At 29.5% G+C, this 23,783-nt stretch overlaps 1 protein-coding gene across 8 annotated transcripts in view; it reads left to right on the top strand.

The window, feature by feature from the left end:
- The window catches only part of blot (bloated tubules), a 268,462-nt gene extending 245,075 nt beyond the window's left edge, over positions 1-23,387 (top strand). For all 8 annotated transcript variants that reach the window (XM_024358844.2, XM_024358846.2, XM_067051338.1 and 5 more), the window contains 13 exons: positions 8,353-8,467; positions 11,979-12,110; positions 12,878-13,020; positions 13,116-13,141; positions 14,449-14,541; positions 14,631-14,790; positions 16,083-16,186; positions 16,432-16,651; positions 17,798-17,923; positions 19,054-19,251; positions 19,341-19,508; positions 21,245-21,414; positions 21,792-23,387. In XM_024358844.2, coding sequence (XP_024214612.1) covers positions 8,353-8,467; positions 11,979-12,110; positions 12,878-13,020; positions 13,116-13,141; positions 14,449-14,541; positions 14,631-14,790; positions 16,083-16,186; positions 16,432-16,651; positions 17,798-17,923; positions 19,054-19,251; positions 19,341-19,508; positions 21,245-21,414; positions 21,792-21,894 — 1,758 coding nt within the window. In that variant the 3' untranslated portion in view covers positions 21,895-23,387. The remainder of the gene's footprint in view (positions 1-8,352; positions 8,468-11,978; positions 12,111-12,877; positions 13,021-13,115; positions 13,142-14,448; positions 14,542-14,630; positions 14,791-16,082; positions 16,187-16,431; positions 16,652-17,797; positions 17,924-19,053; positions 19,252-19,340; positions 19,509-21,244; positions 21,415-21,791) is intronic.
- Positions 23,388-23,783: the final 396 nt, after the last annotated feature.

Genomic DNA, 23,783 nt, shown 5'->3' with positions numbered 1-23,783 from the left:
AAAATATTGTGTTGAATGCATAATTTGAAATTTGTTGTTTTGAATTGTACAGCGATGATGGCGCAATGGCAACGAAACCGTTTAATTGATGAATTAAAATAAAATAAAAGACAGTTATTCACTTGGCCTAATTAGATAATTGCATAAGTCTTCCAGTTATGAACCTAAACTATTAAGACGACTGAACCTGTTAAAAAAATTATTTTAATGTTTATATCCCTATTATAGTCTATTAAAATCAATTATTAACATCTGAAAACTACTACAATTTAAACTTTATATAGATGAAATAAAGTGCTACGTGAAAAATGTTGTATCAAGCAAAAATTTTTGTTTTTCTATTACATTTCTATTAAAATTTCTATCTACTCCTGTTTTCAATTAGCAATATGTTCAAGACCGCGTGACTGTTATATTTTTTGTCTGTCTAGATTAGGGGTGGCGATCCACCAATCGATCTCGAGGCCCAATTTTGCTCATTCGTCGATCGTTCGCAATGTATGGGGGTGGAATTCCGTGTACCCTGGACTTTGAAGCGATGGTAGAAGACAAAACTTTCAAGCAATAGTTTCAGACATATTTTGTATGGATCAAAAGTTATTAATTATCCATGTTCTATTAATTTCCTTGGATGTAAGTTTTTTGGCCCTTTAAATAATTATTGTTGTTTTTTACGTAGCTAGATAAGCCAGATATCTGTATTTCAGTGTACATATATTTACGATGTGTACTCGGCGAGCTATTGATAGATTAGAAAAAAAGTAAGTCATATTATTCTTTCATGATACATTTTCCTGACCCAAACATTTAATAACAGGAAAATGAAATATTGAAATTGAATTATCAGCCATACTTTGCAGCTTTATAATAACTTTTTCATGTTTACGAACAAATAGTACAAAAACCTATAAATTGCTGTTTATAAAAAAATTAAAATGTATTTTAATTTAGTATAAATCTATTCTGTAAAAATGGGGGAAAATCTATTTTTTTAGGCAACGCATGTATGGAATGCTGCAATCAAAAGTTGGGTCGGGAAATTTATTTTCTTCATGAGCCTATATCTCAAAAACGTAATAAGTGATTTAAAAAATAGAAAATATTTTTGAACATACAAATTACTTATCCACCTATACCTCGTAGGAATGCACCTGATACTGAAACACAGTGTATAAACATAATGTGCATTTCAGACCCTTTCTTCTCCCTTAGACAACCAACAAGTCGATCGCAACACACTTATAAGATAACAAGTAGATCTCATATACAGAAATTATTTTATGCTTCAGTTTATTTAAATTTCTTTCATATCCTCCGATCTATTTTATGGCCATTGCAATTTTTCTGTTCAGTATATTTTAAACTTTAGCGCACTTGATCAGCCTCCACTGGCTCATTACCAGTGATGCGGCGAGAGGGATGCGCTGGGATCTTTTGAGCTCTGCTCTACCCCTCACACGTGGGGGATAGAGTGGGCTCAGGGATCCTCAGGTCGATTGTGTAAATATTGTATATATTATTTTATCATTATGTTGTTTCATTTATTTATTTTTCATACAGATAGTTTGATTATGCTCATCTTGTCTATTCTTTTGTTTGTATATATTTTAAGAGAGTTTTTTTTTTTTTTTATTTTAGTATGTATGAGAGCATCCATCACTATTACCTATTGCCCACAACTGTGTGGCAGATTGTAATATCTATCAATAAATAAATCTATCAATTAAAAAAAAAGTATATTTTAAAAAATACTCAACATGATAAATAATTAATTTATAAATCTGATCCATTCAATTAAGGCCCATGTATTGTTTACTGTTCAGATTACTAAATCAATGAAGACAGAATAATGAAAGCAATGGTCAGTAGATGTTAATTACTACTGTAGCCGATTCAGTTGGTCACAGTAGTGCAATTAGTTACAGCTTTATTAACGCCTTTCCTTCCCCACAACCCTTTCTGTCTTCTTTGTTGCATCTCTAGTCAACAACAAGACCAGTGACAGTAATTAGAGGAGACCACTAACAAGTGTTATTAGTAATATTGCATCGGTGGTGTGTAAGAAGGGCGAATTCAACAAATAGGGTATTTTAGGATTTTAGACTGTTTAATTTTAATTAGCGTGTTAACTAATTGTTTTAGCTGAAATAACGGTCTATAATTTCATCGACCATAAATTTAAATAATAACCCTGTCCCTTTTGCAAAAATAGTTGAATACTTAAGGGTGATTACTATCAATACTTACTTTAGACAGAAACTATTATTTAACCACCATATCATTTCGAAGTTGAAGAAATCTATCAAAATTTTATATAAAATGTATCCATACTTTAATAAAAAATAAAATTTATCCAGTAGAAATAAGATGATACTACATAAGCGGTATTAAAACCCATCATAACTTATAACTGTCCCATTGGAGCTTTACTAGTTCAACAAAAAAAAAAAATACAAGCATTCCCAAATATATGCCTCAGAATTGTTAATAACTATTCATATTGCACTGGAATATCTAAAATGCACTGTGATTTAAATACAGACCCTTTACCGGATTACGTGTATAAACTGACATATAATTTCTTCCAGTCTTTAAACCCTCTAATCACAAAAATAGGAAGTTATTCTAAAACTACAACCCGTAGATATAAACAGAAAAAGAACTAAACATATATTAATATAAATATGTATTTCATGCTCAACGTCAAATATTTCATGTTACTTATTAATGTATTTTATTTCACCCAACGTTATAGACTTTATTTTAATTCAATAATGTTTTGATTCTAACCCTCCCCCCCACCCTCCCACTTTCGGTTTGTTTTACCAAAATGTAAAATAGATCAATTAAGTAAGTAAAATGTAATTAGTATCAAGAAAATTGTATTGTATAAAGGGATATCCCAAAACAATATGGTAAATATTTTACATTATATATTTATGCAATATTAACACGTGTATAAAAAAAAAATTAGTTTAACTATGCGAATTCCAATTAGGGATGTTTCAGATTCTCAAAAATAAAAACATATAGGTTTTCCACAATAATAATTTTCCGCATCAGGTTTTGAATCTGAATTTTTTTTTTTAGAACGCCATCTGTATGAAATATTATGATCGTTGTTATACGTAACCTTTACTATGTATTGTCTGCAAATTAATAAAACAAATAACAATGTACTAAAATTCAATTAGTCTATGTAATATAAGAACAAAGAAGAGCCATGAAAAAAGGAAAAAAATTCCTTTATTTTCTTCACTCTTTTTAATACATTATTAAAATACAAATAACATTTATTAAATTAATTAATTTCAATACCAATAATAAAACTATTTTTTTAAATATTATGCTTACTTAAAATGTTTTCATTTTTAACAACATAATTTTTGTCTACATTTCTCAACATTCAATCATCATTTTCTATCCCTGATGCAAGATCATTAAATAAATTCAATATATGTACTTAATATATGAGCCGCTTATTTTGAAAGTGGCCTAAGACCATGTATACTTAAATTGAGATATTTAAAGGTTTGTGTTTTAATGCAATTAAGAATATTCACACATGATGCTAATGAGACATACTGCTTAAGTGTATCTAAAGGTGTTACATTTATAGTTGCTATAAAAGTTCTCTATTATTAAGTGAATATTATGTGTTTTATTACCAAGAATGAAGTTAGGCCACTTTCAAAATTAATAACCAGATTCCTTATAAACTTTGGAGGAGCCCAAGTCCATTCAACATAATTTAAGATGCTTCTAATTAAAGAAAACACTCTCATTTTATTTTATATATCTTTACAACACTTCAAAAACGTAATTTATGCGATTCAAAACATTTTTTAACTGCATAGCTATCTGGACATACGGAGTTGAGCTTTGGGGCTCCACTAAACCATCAAATTCCTCCAGAATTCAATCCTTACAGTCCAAAATCCTTAATGCTCCTTACTTTGTCACAAATCAAGTCATCCATCAGGACCTCAATGTCCCATATGTTGCCGATTAGGCCAGAACCAGATACCGTTCATTCCATAATAAACTTCTCAACCACCGAAATCCACACGTTTCTAACCTGGCTTCTCCTTCATTACCTAATAATCCTCCTAGGCGTCTGAAAAGAAGATGGCCTCGAGATCTTCTCCTCTAGAAATGTTATTGGAGTTACTATGTCACCTACAGCAAATTTACTTGTTGTATATATTTGTATACAGTTGTAAATAACAATAAATAAATTATTTTAAAAAAACAACAAAAAAAATACATAGCGTACAAAATTACAAACATAAATTAGAAAACAATTAACTTACTCATCTACATTTTGTATGTGCAAAAAGGAGTTGAATAAATCGTGATGTTCCTGTGGTATATATCGTAATAAGTCAATTATTTCCTTGAATTTTGCTGTTGTGATTTGTCTGGTATTTTAATACAATGGTGTTGATATAATATTTTCGAACTTTCTTGGTCCACCAGACTGTATAATAAATTCAGGACTTTAAAATTTTCATTCTCATCCATTGACGTCTTAGAAAATTTGATACGGTTCATTTCCGACAAAACGCATCCAACATATTTTTAGTCAGTTTATTGATTCTCCGTTAGAATTCTTTATCCTTTTAAAAATTGCGTCTTATAATAATTTTGTAAAAAAATTTCTTGTCTTATTTAATGTAAAATAAAGTTAATACCTTCCCGACACTTTTTGTTAATATTGTAATAATCTCGGGGAACAAAGAATAAATTTTTTTTTCTTTTATGTCATTTCTATGTTATTATCATATATTGTCATTATCATTTGGTAATAACAAATGTCCTGATATTAAAAAATTTGCGGTCTATGATTCCACATCAACGGTTTGGACAATTTTTATTCACATTGAACCTATCTTAATTTAAGTATGAATGGATGGACTTAGGCCACTTTCAAAATAAACCGCTGAGTTAATGAACTAACTCTCAAATCTTATGTGTCCAGAATTATTGTATTTACTCTGAATATAAGTAAACTCTAATGCTTTGTGGATAGATAACTTGAAGTTTTACATATAAACACAAGCAACCGGAAATAATTGAATGAACGACTCATATCTAAATCTCAATTTTTTAAGTTTGGAATAATATTGGCGTTCTATTATTGGGACTCGGAAGACTTATAGTTGAATTAGGAGTGAGGAAATAAGGGACCCACGAGAACTGCCACTTTTTTAACGGCTGGTTGCGTGTCGCCTTTATGTTACTATTAACTGTCTGTTGGTTATGATTTGTTTTATCTAATACTGAATAAAAATTACCTCAAAGAACACTTTAGACTTCAAGTTAGTCTGCTTGTAGTTAAGTTGTAAATTTCGCTTACCTATGGGTAAGTTTTATCTCTGAGGTTGACATGAATTACTTGTGATAAAGCAGCGTATAAATCAAGAAAGTCTCATACCGTATACTCATTATAGTCATGTACTAATTCTTTCTCCATTTCCGTTTTTTATAAAAGAAAAAGAAAAGTCACTGAAAAATACTTTAAATATTATTAAAAAATCGGATTTCGTAAACCTGTTTTCTGATTAATATTGGAAGTATTGACGTCCGTGGAACAATAAACTTGTATCAATCAATAATTAATTCTCTATCCTAGGCCTAAAACTACAGGAAGTTATCGTCAATGTTGAACGAACAATATCTTAGCTTAGGTATCGCCTGTATTGAATTTATTCACTTCACTCAACTCAACTTCCCTATCATGAACACTGGTCATAACTTCGTCTGAGATTAAATGCTTATGTAATTTAACTATTTGTAATTTTCAACCATTACAAACGCTGTTCTGTATGCAGGGATTTCATAATGTATCTGAATTCAATTTCAACTGCGATTTATGAGCATTGAATCCAATAATGTTTAGTAAATTTACATATCTATTTTATGTCCTTATACAGCATATTTCTTTCCTTTGATCAACCTCCTAGAGGTTTCTTGAAATGTAATAATTTACGTCTTAGTCTTCATCGCAATAATGAGAAATCATTATCTGATGAAATGAACTTTAAAATATTGTAGATTTAAATTAGCTTGGGCCATTTTGATTACTTTTAAACTGCTTAAAAGAGAGAATTATTTAAAAAAAAAAAAAAAGCTTCTGATGAAATTCTAGCCTGAAAATGATAAACATTAAAACTTTCGGTATAATTTTTTTTTTATTGAAGACGTCTTGAAGTAATTAAAAAATAAGATATTATCACTAATCATTAATTCTGTTTTGTTTCTTTTTATTTTGAATATTGAAAATATTAAATAACCATCATGAAGACAACCCTTGAGGATTCCTCTTTTCTTCTGTATCCTTTGACCATGTTATTCTTACTGGCTACTTCTTCCTGTCTGATAATCCACCTAATCGTTTCCTGTGAATTCACTTGGTCGTTCTCTACTTCTCCACACATCACCCTTGTTATTCGGATCCATGTAATCGATTCTCCATCAAGCCTCTTGTCCGTTATCAATCTTGTGCTTACTCTTTCTGTCTATTATTTAATATCAATCTTCCCTTATTTTTTTCTCTTCCTCCCGACGATCAATTTAGCAAATCGCAATATAGAATAGCTTACACTTAAAATTATCGAGCCGTGTATCGAATCTATTAATTATAATATTAATAGTAGGTATTCCATAAAAACGATTGAATCGCGCCTTCAATATTTCTATTACCCTCAATGAACTTCCTTGTTATTAAAATTGTTTTAAACAGTGTGTCTAAACAACTAGAAATCAACATTTTGAAAAAACTACTACTCCTACGAAAAAAAAAACTAATATAGTTTATAATAGCACATTAATCTAGTTTTAATTTTAGTGCTAATTGACACCTATAGGTCTAATCATTTCTGAGATATAGATTTAACAAAATAAATTCACCAACTACAGATTTTGCAATAAATTTTTTTGTGAAGTGTTGCTTTTTAAAAAAGCAATATCTCGGGAACTATCGAACGTAAATAGTTCTCTTGGAACTCATATTTTAGTCAATTTACTCTTCTTTAAATAATACTATAATGGATTTTGGGTTTTTTAGGTAGTTTTAAAGATATGAAGCTCCGAATGAAAAATTATTTTGTTTTAAGGTTTTGACAGCCGCAATTTTTTATTCCCCCTAACTATAGTTAAGTATACTTGACAAACACATTCCGACTACTAACTATACATAGTTTTCATTAAGGGAATCAGAAATTTGGGTGAAAAAGCTGACTTTTTTGCTCTCTTGGGCTCTTGGACTAAGGTGTTTGCCACAAGTATGAGTACCATCGAAGAGCCGCTAACAATTTTCTCGTTGCTTATTTACTTTTCCTTTTCCTGCCACAATTTTCTCTTTGTCCTTCCGCTTCTGTGCCTCTTCTGTCCGAAGGCCTTCCTGGAACGAGTCCTCTTCGCCCAAGAATGAAGTGTACTTGGTCTAAGAGGACCCAGAATTTTTTTTTTTTGTATAAGTATTTTTATTTAAAATGGCATAGATTGAGCTCAGTGATGTTAATAAATCGATTTAGAACTAAGAATTTTAGAAGCACGGGGTCAGATAGGATTGGTATGTAACCTCCGAAGTGGACCATCCATGAATAAGATTTCCAGCTCCTGTAAAAGCAATACATCCAGTCGAGATAAATGGTGTTGAATCGTTACTGGATGATCTTTCGAAAGCTGGCAGAATTAACTTATAACTGCAGAGCATATATGCAATTGCCTGGGGTTTATATATGTCTAAATGTTTCTCCATTAACTTTCATTTTAAGAATTTTTTTTTTAAACTAAATTTATTTTAATTGAATTCAATACCAACATATTGGTGTTTTCTATCGTAGACAAATTTAGGAAACGAACCGCCCTAGATATCCACTGGCCTTCCACTTACATGCTAATTCACATCAGGATCTATGTCACCGGACTCGGTCAATAGGCTTTCATAACAGAGACTGCTGTTGAACGATTTTTAACCTGTACATTATAGTTAAATGTCTGAACCAAATGAGCTTAAGTCGAAGTATTATTAATATAATTAATTGTTCTCTTTATTTATGTATATCATATATTCGTATGTACCAATTGATTTTGAGCGACTGGTAGAAAGAAACTAGATCTGAATTCTTATGCATTGTTTACATAATTTCATTTAAGTATTATATATTGTATAAGTCCTCTTAATCCTTTTTTTTATGGTGTAGTTGACTGTTAATGAAGTTTCGATTTGATCGTACCATAAAATTTTATAAGACGGTGTCAGTGATATGATATGAAATGACTATGATGGCTATTATAACAATGATTATGATATGATATGACTAATTATTTAATTGTGTGTTACAGGGAGCTGGCTGTTGGTTCTGCCCGAGCTTCAGTACCATTCTAGCGGCTCTTTCCCTCTCTTTCAGTCTTGGCAACACCCTTCGCTTGCCAAGGCTAGTATTAAGCCATGGAGGAGGTAAATACTATATTTTTTCTCTTAAGAAATTTTATTATAGTATAAAACATATTCATTACCATTAAACTAAAATTATTAGATACTTCAAACTTTCATTAAAGATGTACCTCAAGTATGATGAGATACATCATTTATAATTATAATTTAGTCTGGTAGTTCAATGAGTAAAGCTCTGTACTCACAACTCCCGGCCATATGACACAAAAATATTGTGTGGATTATAATGGTACAGTTTTGTATATTGTAATATATTTTTAATTTTTTGATCAATGAAGATAACTAATAAACATAATTATATTAAAATAATAACAATAATAACTTAGTTATTATTATTTATCGTACACTTTGAAACTGCAACGGGTGGAGAGGATAAAGAAGAATCAGACTAAACACCGCCTAACAAGCTGGTAAGCCATCGCCCAAGATATTCAGAGGTGGAGGAAGCTGGTAAAGACTAGATGGCTGAAGAAGCCCTAGGTCTAACGGATAAGTATTGTTTTTAAATAGGTTGAGGGAAATTACATCAAAATTCACCCTGTTTAGAGAAAAATTTTACTTGGGGTTTTGTCTATGAATTCAGCCCTTTATCAAGCCTGAACTTATAAAATAAAAATGTGTTAAATTCAGTCTGAGGATTCACAGTAAGTCTTTCTAATATTTTGTAGCTGAGCCCTACAGATAAAGGAACCCTAATGATTTACGTGGAATCTCCGGAAAATTGTATTGGTCAATTCAGGTTACGTGGAATTCTTTCGTGTTTCCACGTATGGGGAATGAGTTTCAGAACATAAAATAACTACTTATTTCGTTAAAAAATCTTGATAAAATTATTTTTTTCTTCAGTTTGGGTCCCTCCTCCCTCAAGATCAGCAACTTCAATTATGTTTGTTTATTTAATATTTCTTCTTCTTCATTAACAGACCCTTACACCTTAGGGTGTCGGGACAGCCTTGATCCATTTCCTAACACCTTCTCTATCCTTTGTCAACTTCTTGACTTCGCCTTAGTTGACACCTCTGTTCCCTGTCAGACCCGATATAAAGTCCTCCCTTTTATTCCTGAGTTGCCCGTGTGGTCATTTTCCCTCAGTCTGCTGTCTGTCTACAGTCTATCAAACTTGCTAAAAAGTATGTCGTGAAGGTACAACATCCTTTATTTTACATCTCATACTATTGATGATTGATACGGATACTACCATATATAGTCCAGAAGTAAGGATATCCCGTTTAAGGTCACTAATCCATTTACGAGGGATCTAAAAGCAATTGAAATATCAACCAATAAACCTAGTCTCTTTCTATAAACGCTTCATTAGCCTTCTAGTAATCGCACCTTCCACTAATCGATTACCCCTGGTATTCCGCCAAGCAGCCCTCCACAAGAACTACACCCGTGGGAAGGGAACAAGGCCGCTAGACAGCGCACTGTGGGCGGGCCCTCTCCTAGCACAATGGGCACCGTAACCTGACGTAACTCCTGTGACAAGATGTACTGACTTGCCAATCATCTTTACAATGGTAAAATTAAAATTCACACAATCTGGGGGCGTATCCCAGGCACAATGAATAAATTTTCTTAGATTAAGAATCTCTATTGTAACGTAAACAACAGGGAACCGGGTGGGCAAATGGTGTAATGATTCTAATTACTTTTAATGGCAGAATACGACAAAAGTACATAATTTACACACACACCCATGTAAAACACTTGTTTTTAGTAAGACGCGTGGCTTTAGAATTTTATCTAGATCCTAAATGTCTTTTTTTTTTTTTTTTTTTTTTTTTTTAACGTATGTGAGATAGAAATACTTTATTTATCTATGCTGCCTAAATACATCAGGTTGCTATCTCACACAGCATACTTATCAATCCGTAATCGGACATATATAAATTACACATACATGGTATAATCAGAAAAAAAGAGATACAATAATAAGATATAATAAACATTTTGTTTCCCCTACAATTTCCTTTTACAATCAATTTCGGTCTGTACAACAAATACAAATGTTTCAATTCATTCCTATTTTTCTTTCTCATTTCTGCTCCTCCAATTTCACCCTTTCACAATTTTTCAATTCACCCGATCAACAAATTCGCTCTCCGGAATTCACCCTCCTAGATCCTCTTTAGTGACCCGCTAAACAAATTCAATATTAGACAGTAATGTAAGATCAGACCATCATTCATTGTCACAGCAGTAGATCAGTTTACCAAAAACAAACAAATAGATACATTTTACGAGAATAAGACTAACACATAGATTAAAAGGAAAATATAATAAAAAAACCGGTTACAGGAAACACTTGAATGGATAAATAAGTTTTTAAAAAAACAAAAACAATAGTACTAATAAAATAAAATAATTTAATAAAAGAAAAAATTGTTTTAGGAGATAATTTGTGCTTTTGTAGAAATTAGATTTTTAAATTGCACTTTTTTCAATAGTTACTAGCGAACTCTAAGCGCCAGACAAAATATCTTGTATAATTATTTTTTGAAATCTCCAAAATATACTACAATGTGAGAACAAAATGATACATCTAGGACTTTCTGATGTACTGAATGCCCTCCAAAAATTGACCATTTTCCCCACAAAGTCAAAATTTCGTAATTGTCTTTTATGCTGAAAAATTACTTCAGAAGTACTTAAACAATCATGATTAAAGACGTCACAGATGATCATGTTGGGGTGATAGTCCTGCTGTGCTTGGTTCTGAACCACCTTCTGGTTTTGGGTTCGTAATCTAGCTTTGGTCAGTCAATCTTTACAATAGAGAACTTGACCCATTAAAAATAAAATAAATAAAAAACTCCCTTATTAGCCCACAGACTTCTTCCGATTGAGAACCACTGTTTTAAAATGAATGAAACTATATCAATCCTTATAAAAAAGAGAAAATCTCAGAAATAACAAAATAAAATTGAAGAATAATTTTCATGTGATCAAGAACGATCACAAACAATTTAATTTCCATGATCTTTAATAAATTAACAAAACTACAATAAATATGATTAATATTGAACTTTCAGTTAATATAATGGCTATATAGTTTGGAATTGAAAATCAGATATTTTCACTCAGGAACTGTACCACTACTACCCATGAAGAGTCAGAGGTTCAACGCTTGGTAAGGAAGCATTATCCCAACAGTTGTACAGGTCTGTACCCATGATCAACCACCAGGTTTATCTTTTCAGCCAATGAGGGTGGCAGACCTTTTGGCCTGGGTACATTTTAGAGGCTGGATGAACCCCTAGGTACTCCTCATCTACCAAGTATATCTAAAGCTGATATAGCTGAGCCAATCTTCTTATATTTGCTGGAGACCTGAATTTGTTAGAGCTGAACTCAAATCGCTGACTGGGATTAAAGAGTTTGGTTTCTTACAAACTGTGTTACTCCACTCCATCTAATTGTCTATTAAACAGCTTAAATTAAATATAAACTTTTTAATACCATACATTATACTAACTAAAAATTTAATAAATATTTTTTTTTATTAATCTAGGAACTTTCCTGGTCATCTACATTGGTATCACTGTGTTATTTGGTATTCCTCTGGCATTTCTGGAAATAGTCTTGGGCCAATTCTGTCAACAGGGCACTACTAAGTTATGGCGAGCTGTTCCACTCCTGAAAGGTGAGTAAACAACTGCACCATAATTCCTGTAAGTGTATTTATATTTAATACCTAGATTCTTTATCATTGCTTGGACATGTGAAGCCAGTCAGTAGTTACAGTATATGAGATTTTGTCACTACCTCATTACTTTTCTTTGTTTTCTTGCAAGATCTAAAAAATCTATTTCTATAATGAAGCCTGGAGAAAAACTTCAATCAAATATTTAGATTGGGCATGATGTAACCAAATTCGGAAACTCTTGAGCATATATTTGATCAGATGCCAAAATGAGTGTCTTATCATTTAGTTCAACTTATCAGAATTACTTTAAGAATTAAGGGTTGTTCTGATGGAAAAATATTACTCAGAACTTTATTCAAAACTATTAACTATTAATTAAGTCAATAATATTGAATATAAGCTGTAATAAATACCAAAACAGGTATCACACTTTTTTTAATAAAAATGTTTATTTAAAGAAAAAAGTTTTTTTCAAAGCTTTTTATTTGTTTTTTCTTTTATTTACAGTTTTAATTATATTCATTGTTGCTACAATTTCCTATTATTACTAATGTTAGAATTTAAAATAAGGTAATGGTTCTTCTTTAACATTTTATTTATTAAAATACATGTTGCCTCACTAACTTGCTTCTTATTCATTTGATTGATATAATCATACTGTAAAGATAAGGATTAATATAAAAATATATTAAATTTGTGTTCTTTGATTTAATATTTTCATGTAATAGTTTTTATTATGACTAATTATTCTCTCAATTGTTTAGGTGTCGGCTATGTAAAGGTGCTCTGTTCATTCTTGCTTGCGATTTATTATCCAGTCGTCATGGCCATATCACTCTTTTATGGTCTATGGACAGTCAAAGGACCACTTCCTTTCATTGAATGTGCTCATCCTTTGCTCCATCAAGTAAGTATATTACATACTTAGTATCAAAATCAATACTTAATGTTACATTCTTGATTTTGTTCTACTAAAATTTCTTTGTTCTTTTTTTATTATAGGAAGTACTAGGGGACTCATGTTTGGAGTAAGTATTCATTTTAAATATAATAGTTTTCTAGTCTAGTAGTATCTCTTGTAGGTAATAGTTATGATTTATGTCTGTAGAAGTCTAGATGTATCAAATGAAATCTACATTTTTGTACCTAACAGAAACATAAGCAAACAAAGAGGATAAAGACACATTAGTTAATCAAATATGTTTCTTGACTTCTATTCATTATATCTAAACCTATAATTAATTTTATTTACAAAAGAAACATGTATGTTTTTGTATCACGATTTAAACAAGTTCACTTATAGAAACATGTTGAGAAGTATATACTCCACACGCCAAAGGTATAGTCGGTGAACAATTTTAAGATTCTTATATGATTTTTCAAATGGTTGCCTTGCTCTTGTCCCTATCAATGACTCAAGCCAACTTTTTCCATTATGCCATCCTTAGGCTATCTGTTCTACAATATTGCCTGTCCCAAGCCTTGCTATTCCTTCTACCTATGGCATTGCATTGGTTAATACATCCTCAACAGTGTTGCTAAGGTGCTGGAAATTGCTTGAAACAAGGAACATTCTGAATTAATCATCTAAATTGAATATGGATTGTATTAGCAATAAGCCATAAGTATTAATTATCTTGTCATAAGATATTTATTGGAAGTAATTCCTAGATTTTTTTTTAATGGTATAATGATTACTAAACACTTTTGATATGTTTTCTTTTTAAAAATTGCTCCAAGCATTAAAAAATCAGTTATCAGTACAATTACAATATTCATCGCAACCTATCAGCCTGGTCTGGGGAATATACTGAGTGTAGAATTTTGAATTTATAAAACTCAGAGTGGGCCAATATTCCTTCATAGTAAAGCTCATCTTCAAATTTTGTTATTGACAATGTTAAATTGAGGATGACAATAGATCTTATTTTAATTCATAAATTGTATGCATTTATATGAAATGAATATAACTCTGTCCGAAATGTCAGGAAGGTTGATGTGCTAATGTAAAAGTAATTAAATAAAAAAAAAATTAAAGTAAGAAGAGAATCTATTTCAGAATCAGGATATAACTCCTTTTCATTTGATATATTTCAATATTTGTCACACAAATTTTATCAGTTTGTTCAATGTAATTTAAGATTCAACCCTCATTGTGGTTAGGAGATAATATTTGCTGGAAGGGGGGGACTAGAGAGGAGAACCAAACAGGCGTTCCCATCCTCAATACTTAGCTGAGTCTCAAGTGACATTAAAATTACTTTGGCATAGCTTATTTAATTCATCTAAACTGTTTTAAACAACACGAAATATAACTTAACTTTTTTTTTTTCAGGAAAACCTTTCTAACTCCACCTTACAAGGACATTATGTGGTTCAGTGTCAATGTTACGCTGCTTTTCCTGTTGTGGGCTTTTGTCATGTTATGGTATTACTTTTATCTCTTTGAGTTCATTATATAGCTACAGAACTATACTATTATGATAATATAATAATAATAAAATATTATTCTCTAAGTGTTTGCAGAGGTTCAAAATCATATCGCACAGCTGCATTATTCCTAACTCTGCCATTGATTGGCTTAATAGCTGCACTCCTTTCAATGAAGCTTACTCAGGGTTATGAGGGACTAAACGCATTGTTAACATTCAGCTGGGAACCTGTTCTTAGATTTGATGTGAGTAATATTATTCCATATATTATTAAGAAATAACAATGAACTTTTGATAAATTTGGATAGAATTTTCCAAATCTCCAGTGATAAATGTAAGTTTGTAAGTTCTTCCTGAAGTTTCAAAGATTGTTTTTTTATTTTAGATTTTTTTATTAGACATTTTTTTGATTAGACATTTTTTTATTTTAGATTACTGAACCAAAACTAAGGAATATCTTAAAATTTCATTTAATATGGTGCTTTTTATTTTTTTGTCTAGAGCTGTATATTGTTATTTTACAAACATGTTTAATCAATTAGCAGGTTATAATTCTAATCATGCTTTTGCAAGGTGGAAAATTAGAACCTGTAATCTCACTAAAACCAAAATAATTACTTAATATGACACCTGAACACAGCTCCATTTGCCATTCTTTCTCTGAATGTTTTAAGTCTCTTTAAAATCAAGATACAATACAAGATACACAATTTGTATGTTATTTTATGTACAATCCTTAGGCTATAATGATTATAACTTTGTTTAAACTTTTGTTTTGTTAATAACTTATAGCTTTGTGCAATAGATTAATACTTTCTCTAAAATGCTGGTTTGTTTTAGTACTTCAAGAAATCTAAAAAAGTTAATATCAGCTAGAGGATATATTTTTCATAAATTATTTTCTTCTTTCATTTGCAAATTCGACTGCATTCGTAACTATTATTCTCTAGTAATGATAAGACTTAGTGAGGCCTAAATATAGGGACTGATAGCACCAAGTGTTTCTTGTATACCTTCCTTTTCTGAACCTTGTAAAACTTAGATCAAAAGATTAAAAAACCCTTATAAATAAGAAACATCAGACTGGTCTGACCAAGTGTGCCAAATTTTGGAAAACAGTAAACCGTGGAAATTCCTCAAAGATATGGACCAACATACAGGGCAAAGATGTGGATGGATTGTGTGACTCAATGAGAAGAGAGGAAAGTGGCTCAACACCATGTTGTAGTTAGAAAGTGATTTGGATGTTTGGCATACTTGGATCAAGGCATCTCTGTACTGAGAAACGCAAAGGAGGAAGGAAAAGAAAGAGGACTCCTTTGATTTTCAACTTATATTTCATTCCTTTTAGACACTAAATACTTAAATTCTCTAAATATTCAAGTCTATTTATCTTTGTCCCTATATTATAGAAATCATTTTTACCACTTTGAATATATTTTAATGATAAATAGTTATTATTAATGTAATTCTTGCATGTTGAAAATATGTAATGCATTTTACTACTAAATTTGTGAAATGTTTGCCAAATTTGTAGACGTGGTACTATGCAATGGTTCAGTTTTTCTTCTCCACACACATTGGATTTGGAAATCTCACAACTTGTGCTGGAAATATCTATTCTAAAAGCAGTGCATTCTGGTAAGTTAGGTCATATATATATAATAAGTATGAAAGATAAAAACCAATTTTAATAATTTAAAAAATAAAATAATGATGAGTTAATTGTTGACCATGGATTTATTTAATGAAGAGTAGATAGATGGGGGCACGGTTAGTGAAGACTTCACTTACCGCACCACCATCTTCTCATCATAAAAAAATGTATATGTTTTTTTATGATTAATCAAAATGGATGAGAGAGGTAAAGAGAAAACATATTTCAGGGTTGCTGTCGGCTACATATTCTGCAATATTGCTGCAGGAATAGGAATGGTAGTCCTCGTTTACAGCTGGCTTGGTGACAATTTTGCCACTTGGCATCAAATTCCTATCTTGTTTGTACTCACTCTCATTTATGATGCTGCATCCCTTCAGTCAAACAATGGTCAACTTTGGGCTTCTTTAGCTTACTTAATGATAGTACTGTCAGGTTTCACGAGTATGGTAAGTTTTTAAGTTGATTTGTAATTAAAAATTATAGGTTGCCTCTTGACGAAAACAAGCAACAGATAAGTTATTAATTAGTAAAGATAGAAAAAATAAATGCTGCAGACAATTAATTGAAACCAAAAATTAATAATTTCTCATACTTCAAACAATGAACTAGTTGGTAGCTTTCTTAAGAAAAATAATTGTAAAGAAACCAATCTCTAATATAAAAATATTCAAGTTAAATTTAAAACAAAATATTTGGTGTAGTGCTTACATCTCATAACTTTTACATACCATTCTACTTTGGATTTATATGACTTCTTTACTATTTATGATGGCAATATTTCTTTTAACTATATCTATATTTATTGGTTTGATAAAAAAAAAAAAAAAAAAAAAAAAAAAAAACAAAATTTCTATGTTTTTGTGGTTTCATGTTTGTTATGACAACAATCAAAAGTTATGGCTATTGTCATAACAACCATGTGAACATGAAACATTTATTTTCTTCTTCAGTTCTTTATTGAATTCTTTCACATTTTATATTTATCCATGTTTTATTATTGCTAACAATGATAGGTCGTTAATTATTTAAAATAAACAAAAAAAAAGATGCCTTAAAGAAAGCTTTTTTGAAACTATAAAAATAGAATCAAATAAGGCAGTGTGAAAATACAGTGCTTTGTTTCAATCATTCTATTTGAAGGGCAACAAAGTACAATTTACCGTAGCAACTGAGCTCTGTAAAACATATAAATATATATTTTTAACTAATTTCAATATTTTCAAGTGAGTATACACTTTTCAGTTTTGTATCATTGTATGTATGTATTGAGATTTAATCTATGATTGTCTGTAATTTTCCTGACATACTCTCTCCGGTCCTATTTATTGAATTTTGGTTACCTAAAGCCTCCTCTTCTGGAGCAACTATTTCAGATTACTAAAAATACATACAATATAAAAATTATTACACAGAAAGTCATTTTTATACACAAATTTAAAATAATATTTTACAATTTAATACCTTAAATATTTTTATAACTTTTTTATTTGGATATATTTATGAAATAATTATAAAAATTAAATATCTTGTAATGAAATATAAAAATAATGAAGTAAGTAAAATGTAAGAATATTGATTTATTTATTTTTCAGGTTGCCTTAATTTATACAATTGTTGTTTCAATTGTTGTCGAGACAAAAAATAAATGGAGATCCTGGTTAATAACTGCAGCTATATGTGCCATAGGATTTATTCTTGGAGTTGCAATAATGCTACCTGTAAGAACAATTATTTTGCTAGTAGTGTAACAAACTATAAAAAGTAATTTAACATTTTTCTGTCATACTTTGACCACAATAGTGAGTTCATTATATTTGTCTCAACCTGTCATTCTTGTCTCAAACCTTCCTTAGTCTAGTGGTTTGCCTCCTCACCATAATGCCTTGGATTCATTGAAGAATTGTCCTAATGGCAGTATTGAGGCTATTTTTAAGAAAAAGGCATTCATTATTTCTTATTTGCAGGCTCTTCAACAACAGAGTAGATTAAGAGTTATTACATATGATATGCTGTTCCAAGTCATATCTCTCTTTGCCTAAAAGTGAAGAGGAAGATACGTAATCAAATGCTTTAAAATTGAATTCCTTACTCTGCATTGAATCCAACCCATAATATCTATTTGAGAATCTTATGGTTAAAACTTATTATCGGAATTGACTTCTGTATCTGATTCCATGTTTTTAGCTCCTTTATAGGTTGACTGCTTGTGAGTTGTTTTCATTGCTAAAAACCTCATATCATATTCAGAGAAATCACCCTTTGAATAATTTGTTAATGTTTAATAAGCTAAAAATAAATATTAGGCCTTTAATCTTCGCCCATCACTATTATTGCAACGAGTTCTCGCCTTAAGATAAATGTTGACTATATCTCCATTGATCAGATCAATGCAAAAACAAGAAGCACCTATGATTATTCAATAGTTCTGAATTTGACTAAACTTTTTAAGAAGTGTCCAGAGTCTGATGATCAGTTCTCTCCAATACTCCACATGTTACTCTGAAGTTGATTAGGTCATTATATCTTTACATTTTTTCCTAGTATCTGAGGGATGAAATAAGATTTTAAATGGTGCTTAATTTCATTATTTACATTTAATCAATTAAGTGCATTTGCACAATAATGGTGCAACAACTCTCTATAGCAAAATAAAACTCTCAATTTCAGAAAATAGAATAGCTTATTCAAATCAATAACAAAACAGACGATATTTGAGATATAATTTTAAATGTTGTTTCTACTGCAGAATGAACTGAGGGTAGTCTGAGTAAAAATGTTCAACTTTTTTATTTAAATGATTTAAAAATTATTTTATTTTTCAGTTCTTTTAACTCTTATTTTGTTTCAGGAAAAACTGAAATTTCTTCATATGTTGGATCATTACGTAATTGGTCACATGGTTGCCATGTCTACAGCTTTAGAACTAGTTGGATTTCTGTGGGTATATGGTGTTGATACACTGTGTAATGATTTTGAATTTGTCCTCGGGTATAAATTGTCAAAAATATGGAACACCATTTGGTTTACCACACCTATCTTCCTTGTAGTAAGAAACAATCACCATTTATATTAATTCAGAGTTACATAAAACATAATATATTCACTTTCCTAATTGATTTTAATTTACTTTGTTAGGTTGTTGAAGTCAGCTCTTTGTTTTTATTACCATTAAATGGAGAAGACGTTGAAGATGACAGATGGGTTTATCTCACTGGTTGGTTCATGTACATGTTTCTATGGCTCATCATAATTGTTGTAGGCCTTTGGCAGCTCTGCGCTCAAGTGGATTATAACTTAGCACAGGTAAAGGAAAATCAATAAATTAAAAATTATCCTTACTACAAGATATCATATTGATATCTGACAGAATGTTAAAGAACAATGTATACTTGAGATTAATGTAACACTATCTTATTTCCAGTGTCATAAACAATACTTTTAGATTTCTTTGTAATACCTAAGACAAACTAGTCTCATTGTTCTTTGTGAAACCCACTTTCTTTAGTTAGTTGAAAACGAAATAAAAATTAATTTATACGGAAATAAGATATAAATTGTTATGTTTTTACTTGATGGTTGTATTATTTATTTGATCATTTGATCAATCTTCAATATATTTGAATTATATCAAAATTAGGTTTATTTACATAAATATTGAAACTGCACCTGACTACAATTTTTAAATAACACATACAATGAAAAATAAAATTGAAAGTTTATATTAATATTATCTTTACTAGATATTAATCAAATTGGAAAATTTATATGTAAAAATTTTAAACTTAAAAGTTAAGCTTTATTGCTAACTCATTTCAGGAATATTTGAAACATAGGAGAAAACATTTATTTATTTATATAAGAAATTCTATTTCTTATATAAAAAAAACAAAACAAAAAATCTTAAAATTTAAATGATAAAACATGAATATAAATTAAACATTAGATTACAAAGTATAAAGTTTTTATAAACATCATAAAATACTTGATTATTGGTATTCCAATTGAAGTTCATAGTTATTGAGATGATTTCTTCTTGATGTATTCTTAATAACTATCAATTTCATTACTTCTTTTGAATTTTCTTTAAATACTTTTGTTTGAAAGTTATTTTATTTATTGGAACATGATCACTAATTTAAATTAATCAAATATTTCATGTTTACTTCTTTGTTCAAAATTATTATATTAGACTCCTAGTAATTTTTATAAATTGGCAAAAACCCTTACATTATATTTTTTAAAATAAATCAATTTTTTCTGGCCAGATTTATCCACATCTTGTTACCTTAAGTTTTAGAAGAGACTGACAAGTTCCCCAATCTCAGTGCCTGGTATTGGCTAAAATTTCCAACAAATGAAAGTATTTTTTCTTTTTTATTATCACTTTATTGTCTCTTTATGTTTAAAAATAATTGTTAATTACATTTTAAGTCTTTAAAAACTTAATCATAAAATAATAATAATACTTCATGTACATAAAATAATAATCATGTTTGTACACATCAATAATTACAAGTTATTATTATACCATAGGTACTTGTTCTATGTACACAGCATTGTTCCGGTTATATCGTCATTAAATCATCCCAATTATCTAATACTCAAATACTTAAATCTATATCTTGTAATTAATAAATATTCATTTTTAATAAAAATTATTAAATAAATGTTTTATAATCTTATATGAGTACTACATCATATGTATGTAGTAGTATTTGTGCAAGAACTGTCCTCAGGTTTCACTTCCCAATGACCCTCCGCGTCATCCTTCTTTTACATATTTTTAGGATTTCATCCATCAGTTTAAAAAAGGGGTTAAACTGTCGCCCTGTTTGACACCTCTCTTCATGTCAAAACTTTCCAACTCGTTTCCATTAATCCTAACTTTTCCTTTTGAGTTTTTGTAGGAGGATCTAATGGTGTCTGTGAGTTCTCCCAATAACACAAATGTATTAAAAACAAATTATGATGTGTTTATAGTTTGAATATGGATAATATAAGGAAAAATTTTTAAAATATAATATTCTTTATGTTTTTAGAAATTGCATAGTTCTTTGAAACCAACAAGAAACTGGGGCCCAGTAGACCCTCTATATCGCCATGGTTGGGTTCAATGGAGAGACTCATATCAAAATACTGGAGAGAGAGACTTCACCTTAAAGAGGAGGGGAACACGTGATTATACACATTCAATCAAATCTGAACAAAGGTAAAAGATACATAACATTTGTTTTAATCTATAATGAGACATATGTATTATAATTCTTTGTGAAATGGCGGTTCAAATATATGTTTTATTAGACAAAAACAAATTTCTCTTTTTTAAGTTCGAAGTGACCTTTCATCAGTTCTTAGTGAATTCTTTCTTTACTTTATTTTTATTTATTTATTTTTTTTTTACTTCCCATAAATCTATGGAGTCAGTTAAGCAGGAGCCGGTTAACCGGGGTTCTATTATGTTTAGTTATAATTTCACTTTACGAATTAAATCAGAAACCTAGAATCATTTTACCAAAATAAAATATAATTCATAAATATTGAAATGATTAATTGTTCTTTTGTTTTTTTTTACGTGCAAAATTATAGATACAACACAATGAGCTTACCAAGACCAAATTCAACTTATGTGGTGCAGCTTCCGGAGAACTATTGGCCTAAAGCACAGCAGAAGAAATCTACATTATCATAAATCATAGTTACGATTAATTACAAATCAAGGATATGAAAACCTTAGCCGAACGGATAGAGCTAAGAATGTTTTTATTCGTAATTATATCGTAATCATAAATAGGCAATTTTTTAGGTTCATTGAAAATATAAGATTGAAGGCAATTATATTTTAGAAAGTGTAAAAGATCTACGATTATGCCAGTGATATAGTTGTTTTTTTTTCTAAATACAGATCAGGCTTAATAGGAATATTATGTGTATAGTTGTCCCTTATCTGAATGCTAGATAGTAAGTTAATTTCAAATCAAGAGCTCATCAGACAATGAGTGATTTAGTTTATGTTGGTTTAAAAGACAATTTGTTAAATGTTATATTAGTTATATCAGTGTGGTTCTAGTGAGAACAAGTGATGTAATCCAAAGGTAATCATTTGACCTCATTTCCTAGTAATTACGTAGATAATACATTCCGCTTTTGATTGTTCTATGTAAAGCGACATAGTTAAGTTTTTTTCAATTTTGTCAAAGAAACTTCTATAATGAGTTATTGCTAAAGTTGAAGTCCCATTCTACTTGAAATTAATTAGGGCTCAAAAGTAAAAAAATATTATCTGTGTTGTAAGCTAGAAATTGATTAGCAATACCACATAAATTATTTCTCAAATTTTCTAAACAGAATTTATACCTTCATATTACAGTTGACTCTTATTTATTCAATGTGGTCTTAAGCCTAATTAATCAAAATCAGCAGCAAATATAAAAACCATGTATTAATTATAGTGGAATATGTTTGTTTAAATCATGGAAAAATGATAAACACTTCATTCATAAATCCATATAACTGAATAATGTAATAATTATAACATAAAAAATTAATAATCAAATTATGAAAAAGTTTTCAGCTCAATTTACTTTTGTATTATTCTTTTTCGAACAATTTTAATTACACATTTATATAAAACTAATATTAGGGATTAAACCACTTGTCCAGCCAACATATTATAAAATAAGAGTCTACTGTAATATACTTAGTTTATAGCTTTCATAATAATATATTATATGTATAGTTTCCCATTATTTAAAACGTAGATAGTTAATTTAAAATAGCAGTGTATGAATACAGGAATATAATATAGTATGAAATGTATATATAGCAATGGTAATACAAATATTATGACTATGTCAACATTATCAATTTTAGTAAAAGGACAAACTGTGAAAATAAAATTTTAAACATATGTTAGATCCGAAAAAATCTTTGAAATCTTCCTGTTTTGTTGTTAACTGTTAAAAGTTTAATACTCGGCAATAAATTGTTGAAAGAATCATAGAAACTAAAAATTAAAATATTACAGACTTTATTAACATCAAGATTTATAGTTTTGATACCATTCCAATTAAACATAAAATTACAATTTGAACAGTGATATGGGTACTTACTAAGGCCCTTCCTGAAGTTATTTCTGTAAGCTTTATTCCTACAGTTAAATAATTACTAAACACATCAAAGTCTTTTTCTGAAAATAATAATGAAAAAAAATTGTTGGTTATATTCATACCAATACATAAAATTTAAATCATTGATAATAGAATTTAGTAAAGCTAATACATTATTGTAATTTAATATACTTCAGCAATAATACTGACATCACATATTTATAATAATTATAATCACATTAGTTTAAAAATCTAATTTTTTTCTTTATTGGAAACTTAAAAAGACTGTTTTATGTTATATATGTATTTTTTTTTACCTTAGTAGTTGTAGACTATAACATAAATATTCATTTTACAAATGAGTCTTATTTTATTCATAACTATATATTTATTATTATAAACAATGAATTAGATTTTTTACTGAATGTGTTCATCGTTTATAATGCCAATATATGAGCTGAGGTTTATAAAA

The sequence above is a fragment of the Halyomorpha halys genome, unplaced genomic scaffold (assembly GCF_000696795.3).
Source record: "Halyomorpha halys isolate HHAL.00 unplaced genomic scaffold, Hhal_1.1 Scaffold469.1, whole genome shotgun sequence".
Taxonomy (NCBI): Eukaryota; Metazoa; Arthropoda; class Insecta; order Hemiptera; family Pentatomidae; genus Halyomorpha; species Halyomorpha halys.
Note: the sequence above shows the minus strand (reverse complement) of the source record. Positions and strands in the feature narration are given on the sequence as shown.